The 20,855-nt window shown below is 41.2% G+C and overlaps 1 protein-coding gene across 2 annotated transcripts in view; it reads left to right on the top strand.

The window, feature by feature from the left end:
• Positions 1 to 20,776, top strand: part of KCNQ3 (potassium voltage-gated channel subfamily Q member 3) — a 315,258-nt gene extending 294,482 nt beyond the window's left edge. For both annotated transcript variants that reach the window (XM_089685936.1, XM_089685935.1), the window contains one exon: positions 423 to 20,776. In XM_089685936.1, coding sequence (XP_089542062.1) covers positions 423 to 1,145 — 723 coding nt within the window. In that variant the 3' untranslated portion in view covers positions 1,146 to 20,776. The remainder of the gene's footprint in view (positions 1 to 422) is intronic.
• The last annotated feature ends 79 nt before the right edge of the window (positions 20,777 to 20,855 follow it).

The following is a 20,855-nucleotide window of genomic DNA, read 5'->3' as shown; positions in this document are numbered from 1 at the left end:
TTATCAAATGATAAGAAAAAACATTATGGTAATGTCTTTGAAAGTGATCTGATTTTTTCCAGGTGGGTTCAATCCAGCTAATTAAATTCTACCCCTTGCCGTTCATCAAAACCACAATTTTTTTGTGTTTTATTACTGTATGATTTTGACAAAAAACTAAATCTATTTCCATAGTTTGCTCCTCTTTACTGCTTTATCAGCTATCCTGACATGCAATTGACAATCAGAACCAAAAACATTAAACAGAAGAGGAGGAGTTTTGTCAGCTGCACAATGCAAGAGATTCTCAAGGGATTACTAGTACATTACCTGTTACAACTAGGTTGTAAGTAGGCCTACAGTTGAATGGAAATTCAATGTATATGTTTAATACTTTTTATTTTCTGTGTTTGTCTTGTTTCCTTCTATGAATCCTGGATCAGGTCCAAGACATGGAAAAGAAGCTTGATTTTCTGGTTGACATGCACATGCAACACATGGATCAGCTACAGGTCCAAGTTACAGAATACTATCCACTCCAAGAGGCAACAGTTGAAGAAGAAGGAGAAGAGAGTCGATACTCTGAAGTCGGCAGGGTAATTTATAACTACACGGAGTCTTGCTCCCATGTGGATCCCTACAACTTGCACCAAGTTTCATTTAACAAAATGGACCAGTATGGGTTCTTTGAGAACTACCCTGCGGATTTTACTTCACCCATGCCTTTTAATGGTGACAATTGTTCCAGAAGGTCAATGTCCTCTTCAGGCAACTATACTGAAAGGCCAACTGTTTTGCCTATTCAGACTTTAATAGACACACGGGTAGATTTTCGACACGAAGGAGAGGTATCAAGTCCTTATGTCGAGAGGGGCTCCCCCTTCCATAGAAGAAGTTTTACAAGGGACAGTGACACCCCGTTATCTTTTCTATCAGTGAACCATGATGAACTTCAAAGGTCGCTCAGTGGGTTCAGCATTTCCCAAGAAAAAGAAGACTTTAATTTTGATCCTAATGGCTCAACGTGGATGAGAGATAAACGTTTCTTAGCGGAAGGTGAAACGGACACCGATACAGACCCATTCACACCGAGTGGCCCCATGACTTTGTCGTCAACAGGAGATGGTATCTCCGATTCGGCATGGACACCTTCTAAACCTATTTAAAGAAAATGAGGGGAGGGGATTATCTTTTCGTATGATGTACTATTTGTACAAGTCACTATACACTTTCCAAAGTTGAATAGTCAAGATCACCAATGGCTACATACGATGCATGCTTCAATTTGTAGTCACTGCATCGCGCCAATTTTTTTTTCCCCCCTCACTTTTGGTTGCTTACCACTAACAGGAAACAGCTTTTAGACTCCAGCATGAGTTGCATGCATTTACACGATATAAATGTTAAAAAAAAAAATCTATTTTATATTTTGTAATGAAAAAGGCACATAACCTATGGGCGGAACTATGCAGAGGGTAATGTGGTTGTGGTATTTCACCTTTCATTATAAACATGGAAACTTTCATTTTCAGAGCGGTATTTTTAATTTAATTTGTTTGCCACCTTTGGGTAACTTTAATTAACATTACTAGATACAGTTATAGAAATACATGTCTGGTTATGTGTACCTGGGTTTTTCTTCAAGATTGAAAAAACAAATCGTAACTAGGTATGCCTTTAAAATATTTTGACTGTAAGGCACCACCAACCCACATGCAGTAGGCACAAACAATAAGAGAACCTGAACGAGTCTTGACATTTGCATGCAAAGTGTCAGAGGTCTTCAACCTGTGCTTAGTGAAAACTATTGTATATGTAGGTAAAGATTGCACAAAAAAGGAATTTAAAAGGGCATCCTCCTGCTCAGAAGCTAACATTGTAGGGAAAAATTAGAAAAGTTTTAAATACTGTTACTCGCCTGCTGAGCGATTACCAGTAGTACCTGTGATCTACTGGTGGCTCCCAAAGCTCTCAAGCCACTGCTTTAGGATTCTATCAGCTTGACTAGTATATTTGAGACTTTCTGCCAATGTTGGTAGGAAATAAAGCACAATGGCAGTAGCTAGTCACATTCAAGTAGACTTGCTCTGTAATTTTAAAGATATATCATCAATCATCCAAGTGGCTTTTTCAGTTCTAATGAGTGTCAGAAACATAACTCAACATTTAAACTTAAATGGCCAATACGATTTGTATTAAGGTGCCTAAGTTTCCCATGTGACTTAAATGCTATGGTAGGTCCCTACTCTCATTAGAACTGAGGAAACCTCTTGAGTAATGATGAGGACATTTCACTGTTCAAGTCCATGTAAATGTGGCCATAGGGATAAGTTCCTAGGTCTTGCTGTGGCCTTTCCAAGGAGTTTCTACCTTCCCTGTTGAATTCTTTATTATATACTATGTGTAAAAAAATGGGAATGCAGATCCAAACTGTCTAAGCAAAGGTCCAGTTTACTGTCCTTCAGGCTTTAGGATGGCCAGACTGTGGCCAGTGGGAGTAAACCTTGCCTCATCATTGGTTTTAATGGGAGAAATTGTGCCGCATTAATAATATCAGTGGGAGGAATAGTGCCCCATCTTTGCTGTCAGTTGAAGGAACAGTGCCCCATTTTTGGTAGCAGTGGAAGGAGTAGTGCCCAACCTGATGGTGTTAATGGGAGGAGTGATGGCCCATCATTGGTGTCAGTTTAAGGAATAATGCCTCAAGGGCCAAATACAGGCAAGCAAAGGCCCACATCCTAGCCCCTGGGCCGCAGTTTGGAGACCACTGATGTAGATAATGAAAGGTTGGATGAACACACCCGAAACCGCCTAAGTGTACAGGAACAGAATAGGGAATTATGGCAGGAAGCACTTGCTGCTGGCATATTATTATTATTATTATTATACAGTATTTATAAAGCGCCAATAGTTTGCTCAGCACTGTACATTACAAAGGGGGACAGAACATGTGACAGAACAATACCAATACAATGCAAAACATGAGGGGATCGAGGGTCCTGCTGTTTGGAGCTTACAATCTAGGAGGGAGGGGATAGTGGTACAGGAGGAGATAGCTGTGGGGGATGGAGTGGTAGGAAGAGTGGAGGAGGTCGGCAAGTTAGCAGGGGGTGGGGTAGGCTTCTCTGAAGAGATGGGTTTTCAGGGTGCGCCTAAAGGAGAGGAGAGTAGGTGATAATCTGATGGGTTGGGGCAGGGAGTTCCAGAGGATGGGTGACACCCTGGAGAGGTCCTGGAGGCGGGCATGGGAGGAGGAGACCAGGGAACTAGAGAGAAGGAGGTCTTGTGAGGAGCGGAGTGTGCGTGCTGGGCGGTACTTGGATATTAGGTCCGTGATGTAGTTCGGGGCATATCGATGTCATCAAAGAAGCCAGAAGCTGGCTCAGCTTACCAGGCTTCACCTAAAGTCTAATATTACTACTACACCATCCTAAAATCTTAATTGCCTTAGGCTAAGCCTATGTCACCTCTGCACAGATACTGGTCTGGATAGTGACGGTCTGGACACAAATGATGCCAGCATCATCACCGGCAGAGACCCTTTGTCATTGTGACATTGTTATGTTTCTGAAGTGAAGCCCAGGTATACCAGGCCTTTAATTATGCTTTTCATCTCACAAGCAAAGTTGCTGCCGTTGGATATGACATGATTCTGCTCTCCTCCGTTGAACATAACAGTAGCACACAGCATCTCTATGTCATATCCTGGAGCAATAAAAAATAAAAACTTCAACCTTATGATATATAGGTATAGCTTAAGGTATATATAACAGCAAAGCAAATGACCTGATGTCTTTTAAAAAAGGGTCTATATAAGCCAGTTGATTTAAAGTCGCCTAAAGGATGGTCTAGCTTCTTCATCCTTCTATACCAAAAAAAGACAAACAAAAAAAAAAAAGATCACTGGACAGCAGAAAACATTTATTTTCTTTACCTTCTCAATCGGTCGCCAATCTGAAATGTATTTTAAATTTCTATTTAGACTTGCCAAGGGAAAATTGCTTATTTATATTCTGGAAAGCGGTTATTTTCATTGTGGTCTGAAGTTTACATAAGTACTGTTATACAAAATATCATTTTTTAAATGTTGTTATAAGGCTAAATACAATAATTGTCATATTTAATGTTAATTTGGGTTATTTTGACTGTTTTGCTCTTTTCAGATGTTGTGCAGTACCACTATATAGACTGCAGAGGTCAATGTTGCTATAAAGAAAAATCAGAGGTTTTTTTTTTTTTTTAAATTGGGAGCTCTCTAGCTGCTGGCTGGTAAATGATGTTGGTACACTTTAATGGAATTTAAAGGGAACCTGTCATGAGACAAAAATTATAAGTTCTTCTATTTGCAATCCCTTACTGAACATGCTACTTGCTTGGCTGGTGTGCTGACCATCTGAATTTACTACTTAGTAAGACTCTGGGCTGAAGGAAGTACAGTCAGTCCCCAAGTTACAAACATAAAAACATGCATACGACTCGTACTTAAAGCGGAGTTCCACCCTTTTTTCATGATGCTTGCCACATAATGCCCACCCGCAGAACAGTCTGTTATGGGATTTTATTTTTTTCTAAATATATTTTTTTGCTATCAGTATCCTGCCCTTCTGGTCTGGTCACCTAGGCGATTTTGTCATTAGGCAATTCCCTAGGACCCTTGAAATATTGGCATCGGTTTTCCCAGGTGTCTTTGAGAAGCCTAATGGCGAAGTCTTGTGGTATTTCTTGACCAAACAAGTGCGAGACCGGGAGGTGCATGCTGGGTAGCCAGCTGCACTAAATCCCAGAAGAAAGCAGGAGCTGGCTTCAGATGCCCACACTAGTAATGGCTGGTGCTTGTCTGCCGGGATCCTGCTGAAGAATGTCACATTTACATGTACGCATACAACATACATTTAGATCACTATCCCAAATATATACTGCAATTGAAGAGAATCACAGGGGTGCTTTTTGTAGAAAAGTGCCGAGGAGAATGGAACTCCGCTTTAAGAATGGAGGCAGCATAGCGGCACACTGGTCCCGGAAACTACCGAACTGCCAACTTGCTGCTCACTGCATGCTGCCACCAACTTATTGGCGGACCTGTCAACAATCCCAAATCACTGCATGGCCAGTTAACCCTTCCCTATGCTAATCAAAATTTAAAAATTATTTTTTGACTGGAGTAACACTTCAAAAATGTACCTGTTCCAACTTACATACAAATTCAAGTTAAGAACAAACCTACAGAACCTATCTTGTTCGTAATCGGGGGGACTACCTGTATGCAGGCTTTGAGTTCCTGGTCCCGCAACATGCGCGTTCCCTGTCAGTGACCCATGGAATTATGATGCATGAGCAGCCCCATGGCAGCATGCCAGTTAACAGCTTCAGAATGTGTTGAGCAGCAAACTGACAGCCTGGCAACTATCATTTTCACAATTGGTCAGCAGTGCCAACACAGTTACCGGTAATTCTCCAATTGCTGGTCTCCTCTACTACAGCATTTGACAAGATTTGGACCTTCTTTTTTATGGAACTCCAAGTTACTTCATGTTTCTTTGGGTTTCCAAGTTCCTTTACGTTCTCCTGGCATCTACTCAGGGGCGGACTGACCATTTGGAAACTTGGGCACTGCCCGAGGGCCCCGGGTCAGTAGGGGGCCCCATGAGATGCCCCTGGTACCTTTTTCATAGACTTTTTTGCGTTTGGGCAAGGTCACAGGGGCCCCATGATCCCCTATTGCCCGGGGGCCCCATGAGTTGTCAGTCCACCCCTGCATCTACTACATATTTTGACAAGATCTGGGCTTTTTTTATTTTACTCAAAGTTCTTTCATGTTCTTCTGGGACTCTCAAGTTCCTTCATGTTCTTCTGGGACTCCCAAGTTCCTTCATGTTCTTCTGGGACTCCCAAGTTCCTTCATGTTCTTCTGGGACTCCCAAGTTCCTTCTTGTTCTCCTGGGCATGGCTGCACCACGAAGAGTAGCCAACTGCCAGAATGCTGTTGTGGCTGGGAGGATGCTGAGACTGCTGAGTTCATCAAAAGCTAAAAGGTTACTAGGAGTCCAAAAGCATTCATTTTTCTAATGCATTTTATTCTGTTTGCAGTTCACAAAGTTGTCCGATGAGAAGATACGCTATGGTTAAACATTTCTAAAAGGGTCAATCAACTTATGTTTCTGTTATTGGTGAATCCTATTGGGCTGGCTTGTCATAGCTTGTCATAGCTTGCTGGGAAGAGGCCTTTGAGTCGAAGGTCATTAATGAACATAGGAAAATGAAAAATTTTGTTTGTATGGCGTTTCCTCATAATAAGGATCATTGTTGTTCTGCAGTTTCTTGAGGTCAATGTGTACTGGTACTGTACTGGAGCAGCTTGGTTTATCGCTGTAGGACTGCACCAATTTAATTTCCATGCTAGAGCTCACTGCTCACCTTTCATGCCATCCTGTAGTATCTTGTTGCCAGGGAACCCTGCTACATTCTTTATAAATTCTTCATTTTGACCAAATGTTTTGGCCATGAATTTGTGTTTGCTCTTGGCTGGAATCAATATCCGCTTTGCTCTTGTTCATGAACAACCCATGTGGTCCTTCTGCTTCGAACAGTCATATACATGTGGAAGAATTAAAAATTAGGACCTGTGTGTGGCTACTCCTCCTATCTATGATGTTATAGTTGATCTTGTCTTGAAGCCCGAGAAGAAATGTTTTGCTGCCATGGACCAATAGAAAGTTTGTTCTTGCAACCCCCCCCCCACACCCCATTAGTCGTGCTAATGAAATAGTGGAGAGCAGCACAGACATAGCATGTTTTCCACTAACTCCCAATGATCTTACATTAGGGTTTGCATAGACAGCAAATTATTATGAGTGTCTGGTTTAGGAGATCAGTTAAAAGCACCCCTCCCATCTTCAGAAACCGAGAATTATTTGTTATTAAGTTACACTTTGAGATTGAAATAGTTTGGGCCATAGAAAACACAGAAAAATGTTTCTTTAAATGATTTGATGGAAGAGTATTACCCCTTCTCAGAGAGAGACAGAAATGATTTTGCACTACTAGTAAAAAAAAAAATAATTAAATTATTGACTTAAAATAGAACCCTGGCCAGGCTATGGACATTCAAGTGTTTACATATTCAAAACAACCGCCATATAAGCTTTAAAAACAAACCCGCATTGACCTCTGCAGCTGCAGATGCTATGGAGCCATTCATTCTCAAAGTTCGCAAGAGAAGCGTCAACCTTGTTCAAGTGGGGTCTCAGCATTCTGCTTTCTCCCCCCTTCCTATGTTTACATTAGAAGGCTGGAAGGCTGCCAAGTCACTGCTGGTAGGGGGGAACAAATGATCAAGTGATAGAAAATGAAAGAAAAATATTCTTCTCAGAGCTTTGAGGATAAATTGCACCACTGGGTTCAGCTAGAGAGGTCAGTGAGAACTAAAGAATTTTTTTACCGCCTCTCAAGAGTAAGTACATAACTGAATATCCATAATCTGGCCACAAATAAAACTGTAAGACAAAGTCCACTTTTCGTGTGTAGATATCTATTGTTTTTATTTCTTTATTTTTGCTTTAAAAACAAAGTTTTGCAAACATCTTTGTTTCATGTTTGCTGAATACAGGCAGATAAGGTGTATCTGACAATTGCAATCTAGTGTCTGTATGCATTTTTTTACTTGTAGTTGGAAAGGACTGCTGAATCAAAGACACATGTATCTTATGATACCCTCTCCTCCACCATTTATGAAGAGACTGACCATTGGGCATGATGCTAAAACAACAGGATTGGTTGATGGGTCTAGAGATGGGCATAGAGAGGAATGGAAATGTGGGTATTGGATAACTTTACTACTAAATGGTGCTAGCAAACAATTAAAACTGATTTCAGCCTCTGAACATCGTCGTTCACAATTTTGAACACATAGAAACTAGGTAAAGTCAAGCATGGGACATGGAGGGTCAGTCCACCCATTTTGGTTTCCTTGTGTTTTAGGGACTTAAGTGATGAGATCCTTGCTCTTTAAAGTGTGTGCACTTACTGTGTGCGCGATGATTGGGCTACAAGCTTAAATCAGAGTCCAAGATGAGTAAGGAACTGGTGTCCCCAATGCAAGGCTTTTTTTTTATCAGAGAATAGGTGCAGGTGCTTCTAAATCACTCCTTGTCACTACCCCCTACCCACCTCCAAGCACCGTCCCATTGTTTCAACCCTCACCCACTTACCAGTATTACCCCTTTCAAAGAATATAAAACCAAGTATCATTTTGTGATGCTAAGTAAATTGTATGGTATTTGTTAATAACAAAGAAAGCAGTAACATAGATCCCCCCTGTAACAAAACACCCTACAGGAACAATAGATCCACCCTAGCAAAATAGACCACTGCCACCAACAATAAATCTCCCAGCAGCCAGCATCACTAGATCCTCTAGCAGCCAACAACAATAGACGCCTCCCTCAACAACAGATCCCCCCCCAGCAACAATTGACCCCCCCAACAACTAAAGATCCCTCCCAGCAACAGTTGACCCCCTCTGAGCAACAATAGACCCCTCAGCAGCCAGTTTCAGTAGCCCCTCCAACACACCCCAGCACCCCTTGCCATGACATACATTAAGTGATGGAGAATCCAGAATTGCATTTCCCTTCGTTCCCAGTGAAAAAAGCCTTGCTCCAATGTATTTATAATACCTCACCTCACTATACTTTGTCTAAAAGGAAACAACTCTTTTGAGAAGATTAACCTGTTAAAGTCCAACTGAACTTTCATTTTAAGTCCGTTAAATACTTTTGAGGTACATCTAAAGACCAGTTTTGTTTGAAAAAAAAAGGAAAGAAAAAGCAGCTGCAGCCTGATTAGAAAGGTCTGTCCCTTGCCAACATGCTGTAGCCCCCTTACATATCAAACGTGAACTGGCCCATAAACAGCCAAAAGCTCTGCTACATGATAACATAGCTTTTTCGGGTTCTATTTAGGCTTTCCATTCGGGTTCTATTTAGGCCGGCCATACACTAGTAGAATTTTGTTTGAAAATATTTATTTTCGGGAATGACTATTCAGTTTTCTATTGGTTAGTGTGGACAAATCGGCATTCATTTACAACCACAATAATGAGAAAATTCAAAGGAGTGAAATGGAAAACTTTTTCCTGAATGAATGAAATTCTAACGTTATGTGGTTTTTATTCAGGAAATTCCATTTATACCAAAAGCGAAGCAAACTAAATTTTTAAACTCTTGCGAACGACTTTCTTCAAGTCACTGTTGGCATTAACAAATGTACTGATGAGTTGTTTTTGATACAAACATTTGTTCAAAATTCAACCAGTGTATGGTCAGCTTTACTTTCTTTGTGCCTGCACACATTCATGCATTTGAACAGTCCTTCAACCCAGTGTCAGCTCAGGGGAACCCAGAAGGTTGAAAAAAAACAGGGTGCCTTCTGGGTTCCCCTGAGCTGACATGAGCATGGGACCCAGTTTTCCCTGTATCCATGTCATCAGTTGCAATGGTGCAGATGGGCCACTGATTTTATGTGGAGAACCATGATATGATTGAGGGCTTCTGATGTGATGGGGGACCTCTGATGTCAAGGGGGGCTTCTGATGTGATGGGGGACCTCTGATGTCAAGGGGGGCTTCCGACAAGTTAATTTCATCAAGGTGGTTTGTATGCATTGTCCCATGCTCAGGTTTCCCGTTGATAAGTTGCATTTAGGCAATCTACATTTCGACTGGGGTGCCTTGAGATTTTTAATACTTTTAAAGGGTGCCGTAATTCAAAAAAAGGTTGAGAAACACTGCTTTAAATGTAGAATCTAACAGCATAAAATATCTTTGGAATTATTTCAATCAATCAATTATAAACTAGCTGAGAAAGTGTCTCCTTGGAAGCTGTGTATTAATTGCAATTCGCTCCCTTTAAACTTCATTTGAAATTCAAGGACTGCAGTGCCTAGTGCATTTTAAATCAGAGAAAAAGCCATATTAAACTAATTCTCATCCAATTAGGTCGATAACGTTCCACCTGCTTGTTTTAGTGAGTCTCAAATTCATTGTAAGAATATCAATAAGGACCTATTACAGGTAATATATGATAATTACCACTCCGAGCAAGTAGCATAGCCCCTACAGTAAATCTTGAAGCCCTTGCCATGCAGGCCTTGTTAAGAGTGTCCTTTTATCTGCTGTAAAACGTGTAATAATATGTTATTCCTCTTCAATCTGGTGCTCGTTGATTCCCAAGGACTTATCTAGAGCGGTTTGCGTAGCCCTGGGATATCATCTCCTCTAATCTACTAGGGCATAGTTATGAAGTGGTGGAAGATCAATTCCAACAGTATTCAATTCTTTTCTACTGTCTGAAGATTGTCACTGCCATTCTTCAATGGGGGATCTAGGTGTATCTAAAACCTGAACACTTTGATGTCAAAACTGACAGAAGTAACAAATACATGCAAATATCATACCCAATTCATCAGTTAATTCTAATGAGTCGTTGACTTTGGACAAGTACATACCCAGTGAAACCAAAGCCTGAAATGTTGCTATAATTCAGTGATTCTCTAGCTCAGGCCTGTCAGATTGTTGATTTATGGGCCTCAAGCTACTATTTCCATTCTTCTCTGTGACCTTCAGTGGTTTAAGGATAACAATTTCAAATGCACCTCCAGCTAGTCCTCAGTTAAGTTACACTTCCTTGCATTATTTTGCAGCTAAATAAAATGTTTTATGGACGTTTTCTCTGTGATTAAATATAGAAAAATTGCAATGTTTACTTAAAGCGGAGTTCCAGTTGAAAAAAAAGACAACAGCTACAAAAACTGTAGCTGCTGACTTTTAAAATACAGACACTTGCTTGTCCTTCAGTCCAGCGGTATCCTCACCATGGCTGGTTTCACCTGCCAACTTCTCTCCCCGGCGCCAGCATCTTCAGTGTGGGCACCCGACTGTGACAGTTTGTGGCTTCACAGCTGGCTGCCCACCAAGTAACGCTGTGCTTTGTGAATGGTCCCGTAGTCTTCCGGGACCTTTCTTGTATCCCAGAAGACTACGGGGAGGGAGGGGTGAGGACCACATCCTCTGCCGATCGCCTTAGGCAATCGCAGTGGAAGTGGGAGCGGGTACCTGTCAAATTCGGGTACCAGATCCCCCAAGGTGCCGATCCTTAATGGGGAGCAGGGGACAAAGGCTTAAAGCGGAACTTCCCCTTTTGTGTGGAGCTTTGCTTTAATGATGAATTCCAGGTATTGATATTTTATGCATAGCTACTTTGATTCAGCTTTGACCAATGTAACAATGTATATACCATACCTGTCCAATGCCCTTGGAAGCTGGAAATTACTGATTGGATGTGGTGGAGAGCATGTTGAGCAGCTGGCCTGCTGAATTGTGAATATAGGAGGTCAACATCTCCACATTGTCCAATCAGAGATTGGTTTGCGTTCATTCAGAAAATGTAAAATGTTGTCTGAATGGTGTCTGTGCTGAGCAGCCAGCCTTCAGTGTTCAGAATGCATCAGGCCAGCCTCTTAACATGGGACCCAGAAGTAGGTGGTGATCACTGGAGTATCATTGTCTACTTCAGTGATTTCTAGCGTCCAGGGACATAGCCATGTATGGTATATAAATGGTTACACTGGTTCAAACTGGACCACTGCAACTACGTAAAAATACACCATACCTGAAACTCATTTTCAAGTTCTGAAGTGCCATATTTTTAATGGAATTAGGTAGATGTGGTGCTCAATAGACATACTGTGGCCCTTACGAAAAATTTAGCCCTCTCATTTCAGTCCATTACTTCATCTAAGTCTTACATACCCGCTGTAGATTCTGTAGTAGGTGTGAGAGGCCCATCAGCATGCACCTCCCAAAACAAATTGGTTGTGTTGGCCCCCTTATATCTGTTCTAACAGTTTCTCCTCAACTTCATCATACAGCTGGAAAGCTTTTTCTTTCTGATTGATGAAGAAAGTTAATGGGCATCCAAAACTATCCATACTGCCTTGTATATAATTGTGTTAATAAAGTACTCCATTGAGCTTTATTTGCACCTAAACTTGGCCATATAATGTAACTTTGGTTTTATTTTTTGAAAAAAGCCTTCTTTTATGAAAACCAAATTTGAATTGTTACTGTTTATGGGATCTTCACATCTCTAACCCTCGGGCATAAATGGAGACATTTCAAAAGATTAGGATTTATATGCAGGCACATCAGCTTGAAAGGCATACTGGAGATATAGCAGAGCAGAAAAGTTATGAATCCATAGAATGGAGGGGCTGGGTCAAGATATTTGGGGGTGTTGAATGCTGGAATGTAGATGTTGAAAGGTAAAAGGGTGATTTTAACCACAATCATTTTAAAGTCAAACTGTCATGACGATGGGTGTCACATGATGTCTTATGATTAAGGTGCTGTGTGATACTTGTTGATGGTTGTTCCCTGACTCACAATAAACCCTCTGATTCTTAGAATGTGATTTTGCTGATTTTTTTTCTCTTGGCTGTTATGTTGTCCCTCTAGCTTTAGGTATTTCTGAGTCAATAACCAGAAAAGTTTATGCAGATTAGTGACTCATAGCATTGAAGTAAGAGTTTCACAGTCAACCAAGGCAAACTCTGTTGTTTTCTCATGACAGGTTTCCTTTAAAATACCATCTCTTGCATTTCCATTTGACCAGAGTTCTTTAATTGCATTTCCCTCAGCCCACCTAGAAGGATCTGGTGCCTTCTACTCTGTTCGGCTCTTCATTCCAGTGTTATTTGCTATTATATGTGTGGTGGATCTAACCTCAGATGGGTTGTGTGGAGACATTGTTGGTGTGTATGGAGAAACTTTGAAGTAGTTGAAATCATCACCCAACTCACTAAGCACATAAAGGCCCCTTTCACATGGGGTGGATTCCGTTCCGGTCAGCAGGGGATTAACTCACAGATCCCCTGGTGATTGAAGCAGAGTGGGCTGATGACACATCCATGTCCGCTCAGTTTCTGCAGAGTGGACACAGACAGAGCTCGCTCTGCTCAATGGGTCGATGGGAGTAAATGGACTCCGCTGTCCATTTACAGCAAACTACCCTCCGATCCGATTCACTGAAATTGAAGAGGATGGATTCCCTTTCTTTTTTTTGCGGACAGAATCACACCTGGAGGTAGGAGGGTGTAAACGGACAAAGTCCATTTAGACCCTCCTGTCCATAGGAATGCATAGACCTTTCGATCAGGTCCACCTGAAAAACTGAAATAGTGAATAAGGGCTTCCATTATTATGGTTGATAATGTCACCGTAACTGTCAATATGGCATTGAGACTCAAAGTACCCAACCCATGGTGTAGGGAAAACATGGGAGATCTGCATGCAAAATGCAAAAGCCTTGAACAAAATGGATATCAGATTTTTGAAATCATGATTTGCATGTAGTGTAGACTTTACATGGTTTCCATGTGTTCCAATACTTACCTTCTGTCTTTCTTTTCACGTTACAGAAAAACGACAGCTGCCATTCTTCTGTCCAATGCCTCAGTGGCCAGTAAAGCACACATTTGTGATCTATCACTGGGGATAGGATTGATAAACACTGCTATGAAAAGTCCCGTTTCCACAGGTTACTGTGACCCTTGCTGGATGAGTGAAGCATTGCTACCTTAACTGATGGAAATGCTGATGAATGTGTCTCACCCATGAGAGAGAGAGACGCCTTGTTCATCCAATCGGCAAGGGAGTGACCTTTAGAAATGGGAGAATATTCTTCTGCCCTGCTGTATCCTGCACAATGTTTTTTGGTTCTGGGCAGGAAACCAAATGTGACATCAGCTTAAGGGCGCTCTTGCTGGACAGGGAGGTGGCAGTTGGTGGAAACTGGTGAAAGCAAAATCAAATTTAGCATTTTTGGCCAATAAATAGTACAGTAATTGGGAGTATTTAGTGTTGCCTGTTCTTAGGCATGTCATTAAAATATAAACATTATTCTTAACTCAATAGCACCTAAATTAATTTAAAATGGAGTAAGGGTCACTTTAAGAGAAGGGAAAAGAGCGGATCCCATTTTTGAGGATGGGCCCATTTTTTTTAAAATTATTTATGGTTTTATTTATATCTTTTACCTTCCACAATTTAAAACTATTTCACCTCATTTACTGCCACGTTTACATGTTTTTGTTTGAATATTTATTTTTTTGTCTTATATTTTTCTTTTTATTGCCTGTCTTGTTGGACTAAACATTTTTAGATTTTCTTTTGCAAGTCAGACTGTATTTTTCAAGGTCATAAACCCAAGGATGACAAGCTATTGCTTTTGTGGTCGCTAGGCTGTTGTTTCCTCCACGGTAATTTCTTTGGTTTGGAAATGAGACACACTAGATACATTCCGAACAACCTCAGGGCATTCTCTTTATATGGATAAATGTCAGAAGTTCAGAGACCCTCTAAGCTTCTAATAGAAAACTGCCATGATGCTGTCAGTGCACAGCTTCCTTTATGTCCTCTAAAACTTCACATTGCTAAGGATTGACATTGCAAAATAATATAGCTACATACAATAGCAAAACATTATAGGTAAATTCCATTGTGACCAATGGGCATTTATGGGGATTGTTCTATAGCAGTGGTACTCAACCTTCCTAATGCCGTGACCCTTTAATACAGTTCCTCATGTTGTGGTGACCCCCAACCATAAAATTATTTATCCAGTAATTATAATACATGAAGTGTCATTTTACCTCCAATACTGCTGCTTTCAACACAGTAGCTGCTTTTAACAGAGTAGCTGCTTTCAACACAGCAGCTGCTTTCTACACAGTAGCTGCTCTTTACACATCGGAAATATGTGTTTTCCGATGGTCATAGGCGACCCCTGTGAAAGGGTTGTTCGACCCCCAAAGGGGTCGCGACCCACAGGTTGAGAACCACTGTTCTATAGGGACCAAATGGAAAGTAACTCATTTTTTTTTCTTCCTTGCACTTTCCTTACACTGAAGGACCGGAGTGGTATTTGAGAGGTTTAGACTGCTGTCCTGGTATATTTGTGCTGCAGATGGGGAAAGTTCGGAAAAAGTAGCTTAACCATATCAGTAGGTGAAATCTTATGATCCTTTCAGTACTTAGTTTTAATGATGGTGTAATTGGTGATGGGCGCCAAGTTGAATAGAGAGGTGGTCAAAATTAGAATATCTCTTTTGTACATTGCAAAAACCTTGGTAAAGAATAACAATCTAATTGTCACTCTGACAATTCTTCAGCATTGCTGTAATGCATCAGTCCACCCCACTCCCTTGTTGGTTTTCTGGTGAACTCCAACTTGTGATGCAGTGCTCTGATGCCCAACCACACCTACTGCATGATCCATTCAAGTGCACAAAGCCTGATGTAGAAAAAATGTACTAAGAAAATATTTCTTACCATCACCGCTCAGATGCTGGATGCAGGTAGTAGGGTTTGATGATTTGAATTAAACATTTTTATGAGCTATTGCAAAACATATTCTGTTATTAAAGTGAACCAGTGCTCATCCATAGCAACAAACATGTTCACGTTAATGCTCCAGCTACTTTTACTTAACCATCCTTTTACTCTCCTGCTACTCCGTGGGAGGACTTCTGTGTAGGCTCCAAGTCATGACTTGGAACCTAAACCAGACTGAGGAACCTCCTCCTGTCTTCATGTGACAGCACTGGGTGCTGATTTGGCCCATCACCGAGGACCACCACTGTCATGTGGGAGAAAGGTGAGTGAGTCAAATTCTCCTCATTGCTCAGAGGGACTAAATACACTATATTGCCAAAAGTACTGGCACTGGTGTCGGACGAGAAGGCCTGGCTCACAGTCTCCGCTCTAATTCATCCCACAGGTGTTCTGTTGGGTTGAGGTCAGAACTCTGTGCAGGCCAGTCAAGTTCCTCCACCCCAAACTCGCTCATCCATGTCTTTATGGACCTTGCTTTATGCTCTGGTGCACAGTCATGTTGGAACAGGAAGGGTCCATCCCCAAACTCTTCCCACAAAGGTGGGAGCATGAAATTGTCCAAAATGTCTTGGTATGCTGAAGCCTTCACTGGAACTAAGGGGCCAAGCCCAACCCCTGAAAAACAACCCCACACCATAACCCCCCCTCCACCAAACTTTACACTTGGCACAATGCAATCAGGCAAGTACCGTTCTCCTGGCAAACGTCAAACCCAGACATGTCCATCAGATTGCCAGACAGAGAAGCATGGTTTATCACCCAGAGAACACGTCTCCACTACTCTAGAGTCTAGTGGTGGCGTGCTTTACACCACTGCATCCGACTCTTTGCATCGCACTTGGTGATGTAAGGCTTGGATGCAGCTGCTCGGCCATGGAAACCCATTCCATGAAGCTCTCTACGCACTGTTTTTGTGCTAATATGAAGTCCACATGAAGTTTGGAGGTCTTTAGCTACTGACTCTGCAGACATTTGTCGACGTCTGCGCACTGTGCGCTTCAACATGCGCTGACCCCGCTCTGTCATTTTTCGTGGGTGAATTGCTGTTCTTAGTTGCTTCCACTTTGTTGTAATACCACTAACAGTTGACCGTGGAATATTTTTCATGGATAGACTTATTGCACAGGTGACAACCTATCACGGGACCACGCTTGAATTCACTGAACCCCTGATAGTGACCCATTCTTTCACAAATGTTTGTAGAAGCAGTCTGCATGCCTAGGGACTTGATTTTATACACCTGTGGCCATGGAAGTGATTGGAACACCTGAGTCCAATGATTTGGAGGGCTGGCCCAATACTTTTGGTAATATAATGTACAGTATGTTACTTTGCTTTCACAGACAAATGTAGCACCGGAGGAGTGAAGGAAAGTAAATTATAAGCAGCTGCTGGAATTTTCCCATCCTTCTGACATAGCTATATGTTACCATTTGAGTATAGGTCCATTTTAAAATGTTTAGATGTGTATCATTCTTGCTTTAATGAATTTTATGAAAATTTGACAGATTGCCCGAACTATTTTTTTTTCTGAAGTAACAAAAACACCAGATGGATCTAAAAAGTTCAAAAATTCAGGATCATGAAATGTGAGGCTGAAATAATATACTTTGTGGGTCTGTTGATAAATGTTTTCACATAAGCTTTACACAACATTCCCTCAGGATTTACACATTTTTCAAATTTAATCCAAATAGAAAAATATGTGAATCTTGGGTGAAAGTTGTATGACTTTTGTGTGATTTTCTTTTTTAAATAGACCCCTAAGTATCCTTTAAATAAGATAGAGGAGATTTAGAAGAGAAGTATGGCTAAAGCTTTTTTGGCCCAACTTCTCCTCTGGGTTACAGGAGTGCACTAATTTCGGCACTCCCATGACCTAGATTCAGCAGACAATGGAGTAGAATTTGCTGTTGGCTGATGTCACAGGACCAGTCAAGGCTTTGCAAGGATCCCAACTTCAAGGATGGGATCCACCCAGATGCCTGGCCAGCAGCACTCCCATGACCCAGAGTCAGCAGACAATGGAGTAAAATTTGCTGTTGGCTGATGTCACAGGACCAGTCAAGGCTTTGCAAGGATCCCAACTTCAAGGTCGGGATCCACCCAGATGCCTGACCAGCAGCTGGCTCAGCCTCTCAGTGAGCACTGGAAGGGCGGAGCATAAAGCAGTGATTGACAGTCACCACTCTATGCTGAAGACTGAGAACTGAACAATCAGCAGTCACGTGATTGCTAGTTTCTCTTTTTTAGAGCCAGCAGGGGACAACTGCAGCATTGAACCAATGTTGCAGCTGTAGAGGGGAGTATGCATGTTTGTTTGTTTTTTTAATTCCCACACTTCTTCATTCTCAGTCATTTTTGAAATGTTCCCCTTTCATCTTAGACTACTGGACAGCCTTAAGGGATTTGTCCACCCAGCTGCAATTTTGGAGAGGTGGAGTTCTAGAAGGAGGATAACTTTGGACCTCCTGAACATGGCCATCAACAAAATTCCCATGAGGTGTACCATAACCATTGTGAATATGATTGTTAATTACCTGCTTCATGGGTCAGCTTAGTTGGAACCAAGAGAAGCCTGCAGCTGGCTGGAGAGACCCGTTTTGCATTAACACGTACATTAATGCACATTTTTTTGTACTTTGACGGCTGTTGCATTAAGGCATCCCTTTCACTTTAAAAGGCAATTAAAGCTTATCTAAACCTAAAAACAACAATATAATATATAGCGGTTTATCAGTCATTAGATGTGGTGGCTGCATTTGTTTTGTTTTTTGTTTTTTTCAGCCTAATTTTCCCAAGGAAGTCTGCAATTAACACACGTCCTGTCCCTTTATGTCTATACTGATTTCTCTATTGTGTCTATGGTTGTGACACAGACTAAACTTCATACATTTCTGCATTTGCTCATCTCCATTAAATGGTAGTTGATGCGATAAGTACTTTATGCAAGAAAGATAACTACACAACACACTTAATTTTTGGCAAGATCTACGTGTATTTTCTGTACCTGCTGAAAAGGTTCCTAGCCTAAAAAAAAGCAAACCAATGCAGCCAGCACAAAGGACTTGTAAGTTGCAATATATTACACTTTTTGTTTTCTCTTTAGTTCAGTTAAGGACACAGTGGAGATCCTGATCTCTGACCACTGGGTTAATGCAGCCTTTCTCAACCAGGGTGCTTTAAGGTTTCTTCAAGGGTGCCTTGGCAAAATGTCTAAAAATTGTCCAAAATTTGTATACAAGTCCATGGGAGGAACAAGCCTGACTTTTAGTTACTCAAAGCCACAACCTTCTAGCCGCCAGCATCCTGACAACCAGTAACATCATCAGTTGATAATGAGGATGTCAGCTGCCTGCACAGCATCCTAGTTTGACCCTCCCCTGCCCCTCTCCATCAGTGCTGGGGTCACATTAGCTCAGTGATGGAGAAAAACTGAGGGAGAAGAGAAACATTGGAATACTAGTCAGTACCAGTGTACAAATGTGTATTTGCTTTGGAAGAATAAATCACCTCTAATGTTGGGTGTCCTACATGTGTGGATGTTGCTGCGTTCTATAAAACGATTAGAATAGTTTTTCACATTTTAGAATGGGGTGCCCTTTTAAAATTCTGAACAGTCTTGAGACACCCCATTTTAGAATAGGGTGCCTCCAGACTGTCCATAATTTTAAAGGGTGCCTCGGAACTGTCCATATTTTTTAAAGGGTGCCTTGACTGAAAAATGGTTGAGAAACTCTGGGTTAATGCATCACCTTCCATCAAAAAACTCAATGGCCAGAGATCAAGATCTCCATTGTTTCCTTAACCCTAGGTTCACATCTGTGCGGGTGGTGCCACTGCGAATCCGCATGAAAATCCGTGCAGCCGCACCACCCGCACAGAGAAATGTGGACCTGCGGGCGTGTGCTATTAGTTCTAATGGCACGCCGCCCGCACTGGAAAACGCAACCGTACTGGGAACCAAGGTTCCCATGAGGGCTGCGTTTTCCAAAGAAGTGCAGGGACTTCTTCCCTGCGTGGCACGGGAATCCATTCAAATTAATGGGCTCTCGTGTCCGTCTGTGCAAAACGCAGGCCGCATGGTCGCATAGATGTGAACCGGGGGGGTCAATTAATTCAGAGAAAGGATTTTACATTAGTAGAGTAGAAAAAAAATCCAATTTTTTTTTTCATTTCAGGACACAGTGCAGATTTTGATCTTTGAACATGGGTTTTTTTTATTTTTGCTTGAAGGTAGCGCCAAAAACCCAGCGGTCAGAGATCAAGATCTCCTCTGTGTCCTTCAATAAATAAAAGAGAAAATTATATTACGGTAAGTACAACAAATCTTATTTTTGGGTTTAGATACCTTTCAACGAACTTTAGTGTACAAAAAAAGTTCCTTCACTATTTTTGGCAACGTAGCACTGCCCAACACACTGCACACGTCCATTGACATCTGTGTGTTGTGCTATAGAGTGAATGCAGGTATTTATACTGTATATGTATATGTTGCGTTGCCATTCCAAATGGGCGCCAACTCGAATGCACCGTGTGTTACCCTGAGTTGCTTTAATCAGTGTTGGATCAGGTGCGTCAGAAGTTAATTTGAAGAAAGATCTATACTTGATTTCAGCAGCTGTTGTTTTGAATCCAGTGTTTAAAAAATCGTCATTTAATGAAGTTACTAAGAACTAACATTTTCGAGGGTTGGTCTGCCTGATTTCAAACTTTAGTTTCCATCAGGTCCTGTGGTCACAAGGGCTGGTGTATAAAAACTGGATGTAGTGGAGACTACAGAAACTGTCTGTTGTCCATACCTGCCAATCATATTTCAGCTAATATTTTTCTGCCATAGGTGAGAAAATGGAAGTGAACATCCTATTGGTGGGATAACTCAGTGGTGTCATGTACAGCAAAATCTGGTATATAAAAAGTAAACCTTTTAAATAACATGAAATTGAAATATAACAGCTGAAATCTCATTGGTATGGGCAACACTTTTTTTTTTTTCAGTCCCGAAATAAGTAGAAAAAAAAAAAGATGGCTTTTAATGCAGTCGACTTTTTCATCAAGGGCATCAGATAAATATTTGTATTTGTGCCTTGCTTGCTAATTCTTCATGCTACTGAGACGCTTTTCAGATTTTGGTTGATAAGGGAACACAATTTTATACAAGTGGCCTTTAGTGCTATTTATTATTTTACTGTACTTTTTAAACTGTATGTGTAATTTCTATTCTGACACTGTCTGATATTTGAAAAAAAAAGGAAAAAATATGAATATTCAATATATATTATGCAATGGGTAATTCTTATCTGATTTTTTTAATGTTCAGTCAATAAAACCGCACCACTGATTATTAAATGGTTGTCTTGTTGTTTGTGTATACTGGTTTAATCCTTACAAAAACAGGATTTTTCCATGACCTTAACCACTTGCTCTC

This window comes from Staurois parvus, unplaced genomic scaffold (genome assembly GCF_062004578.1).
Source record: "Staurois parvus isolate SC_StPar_1 unplaced genomic scaffold, SC_StPar_1.0 ptg000389l, whole genome shotgun sequence".
NCBI lineage: Eukaryota > Metazoa > Chordata > Amphibia > Anura > Ranidae > Staurois > Staurois parvus.
This window is presented reverse-complemented; position numbering and strand designations above follow the sequence as displayed.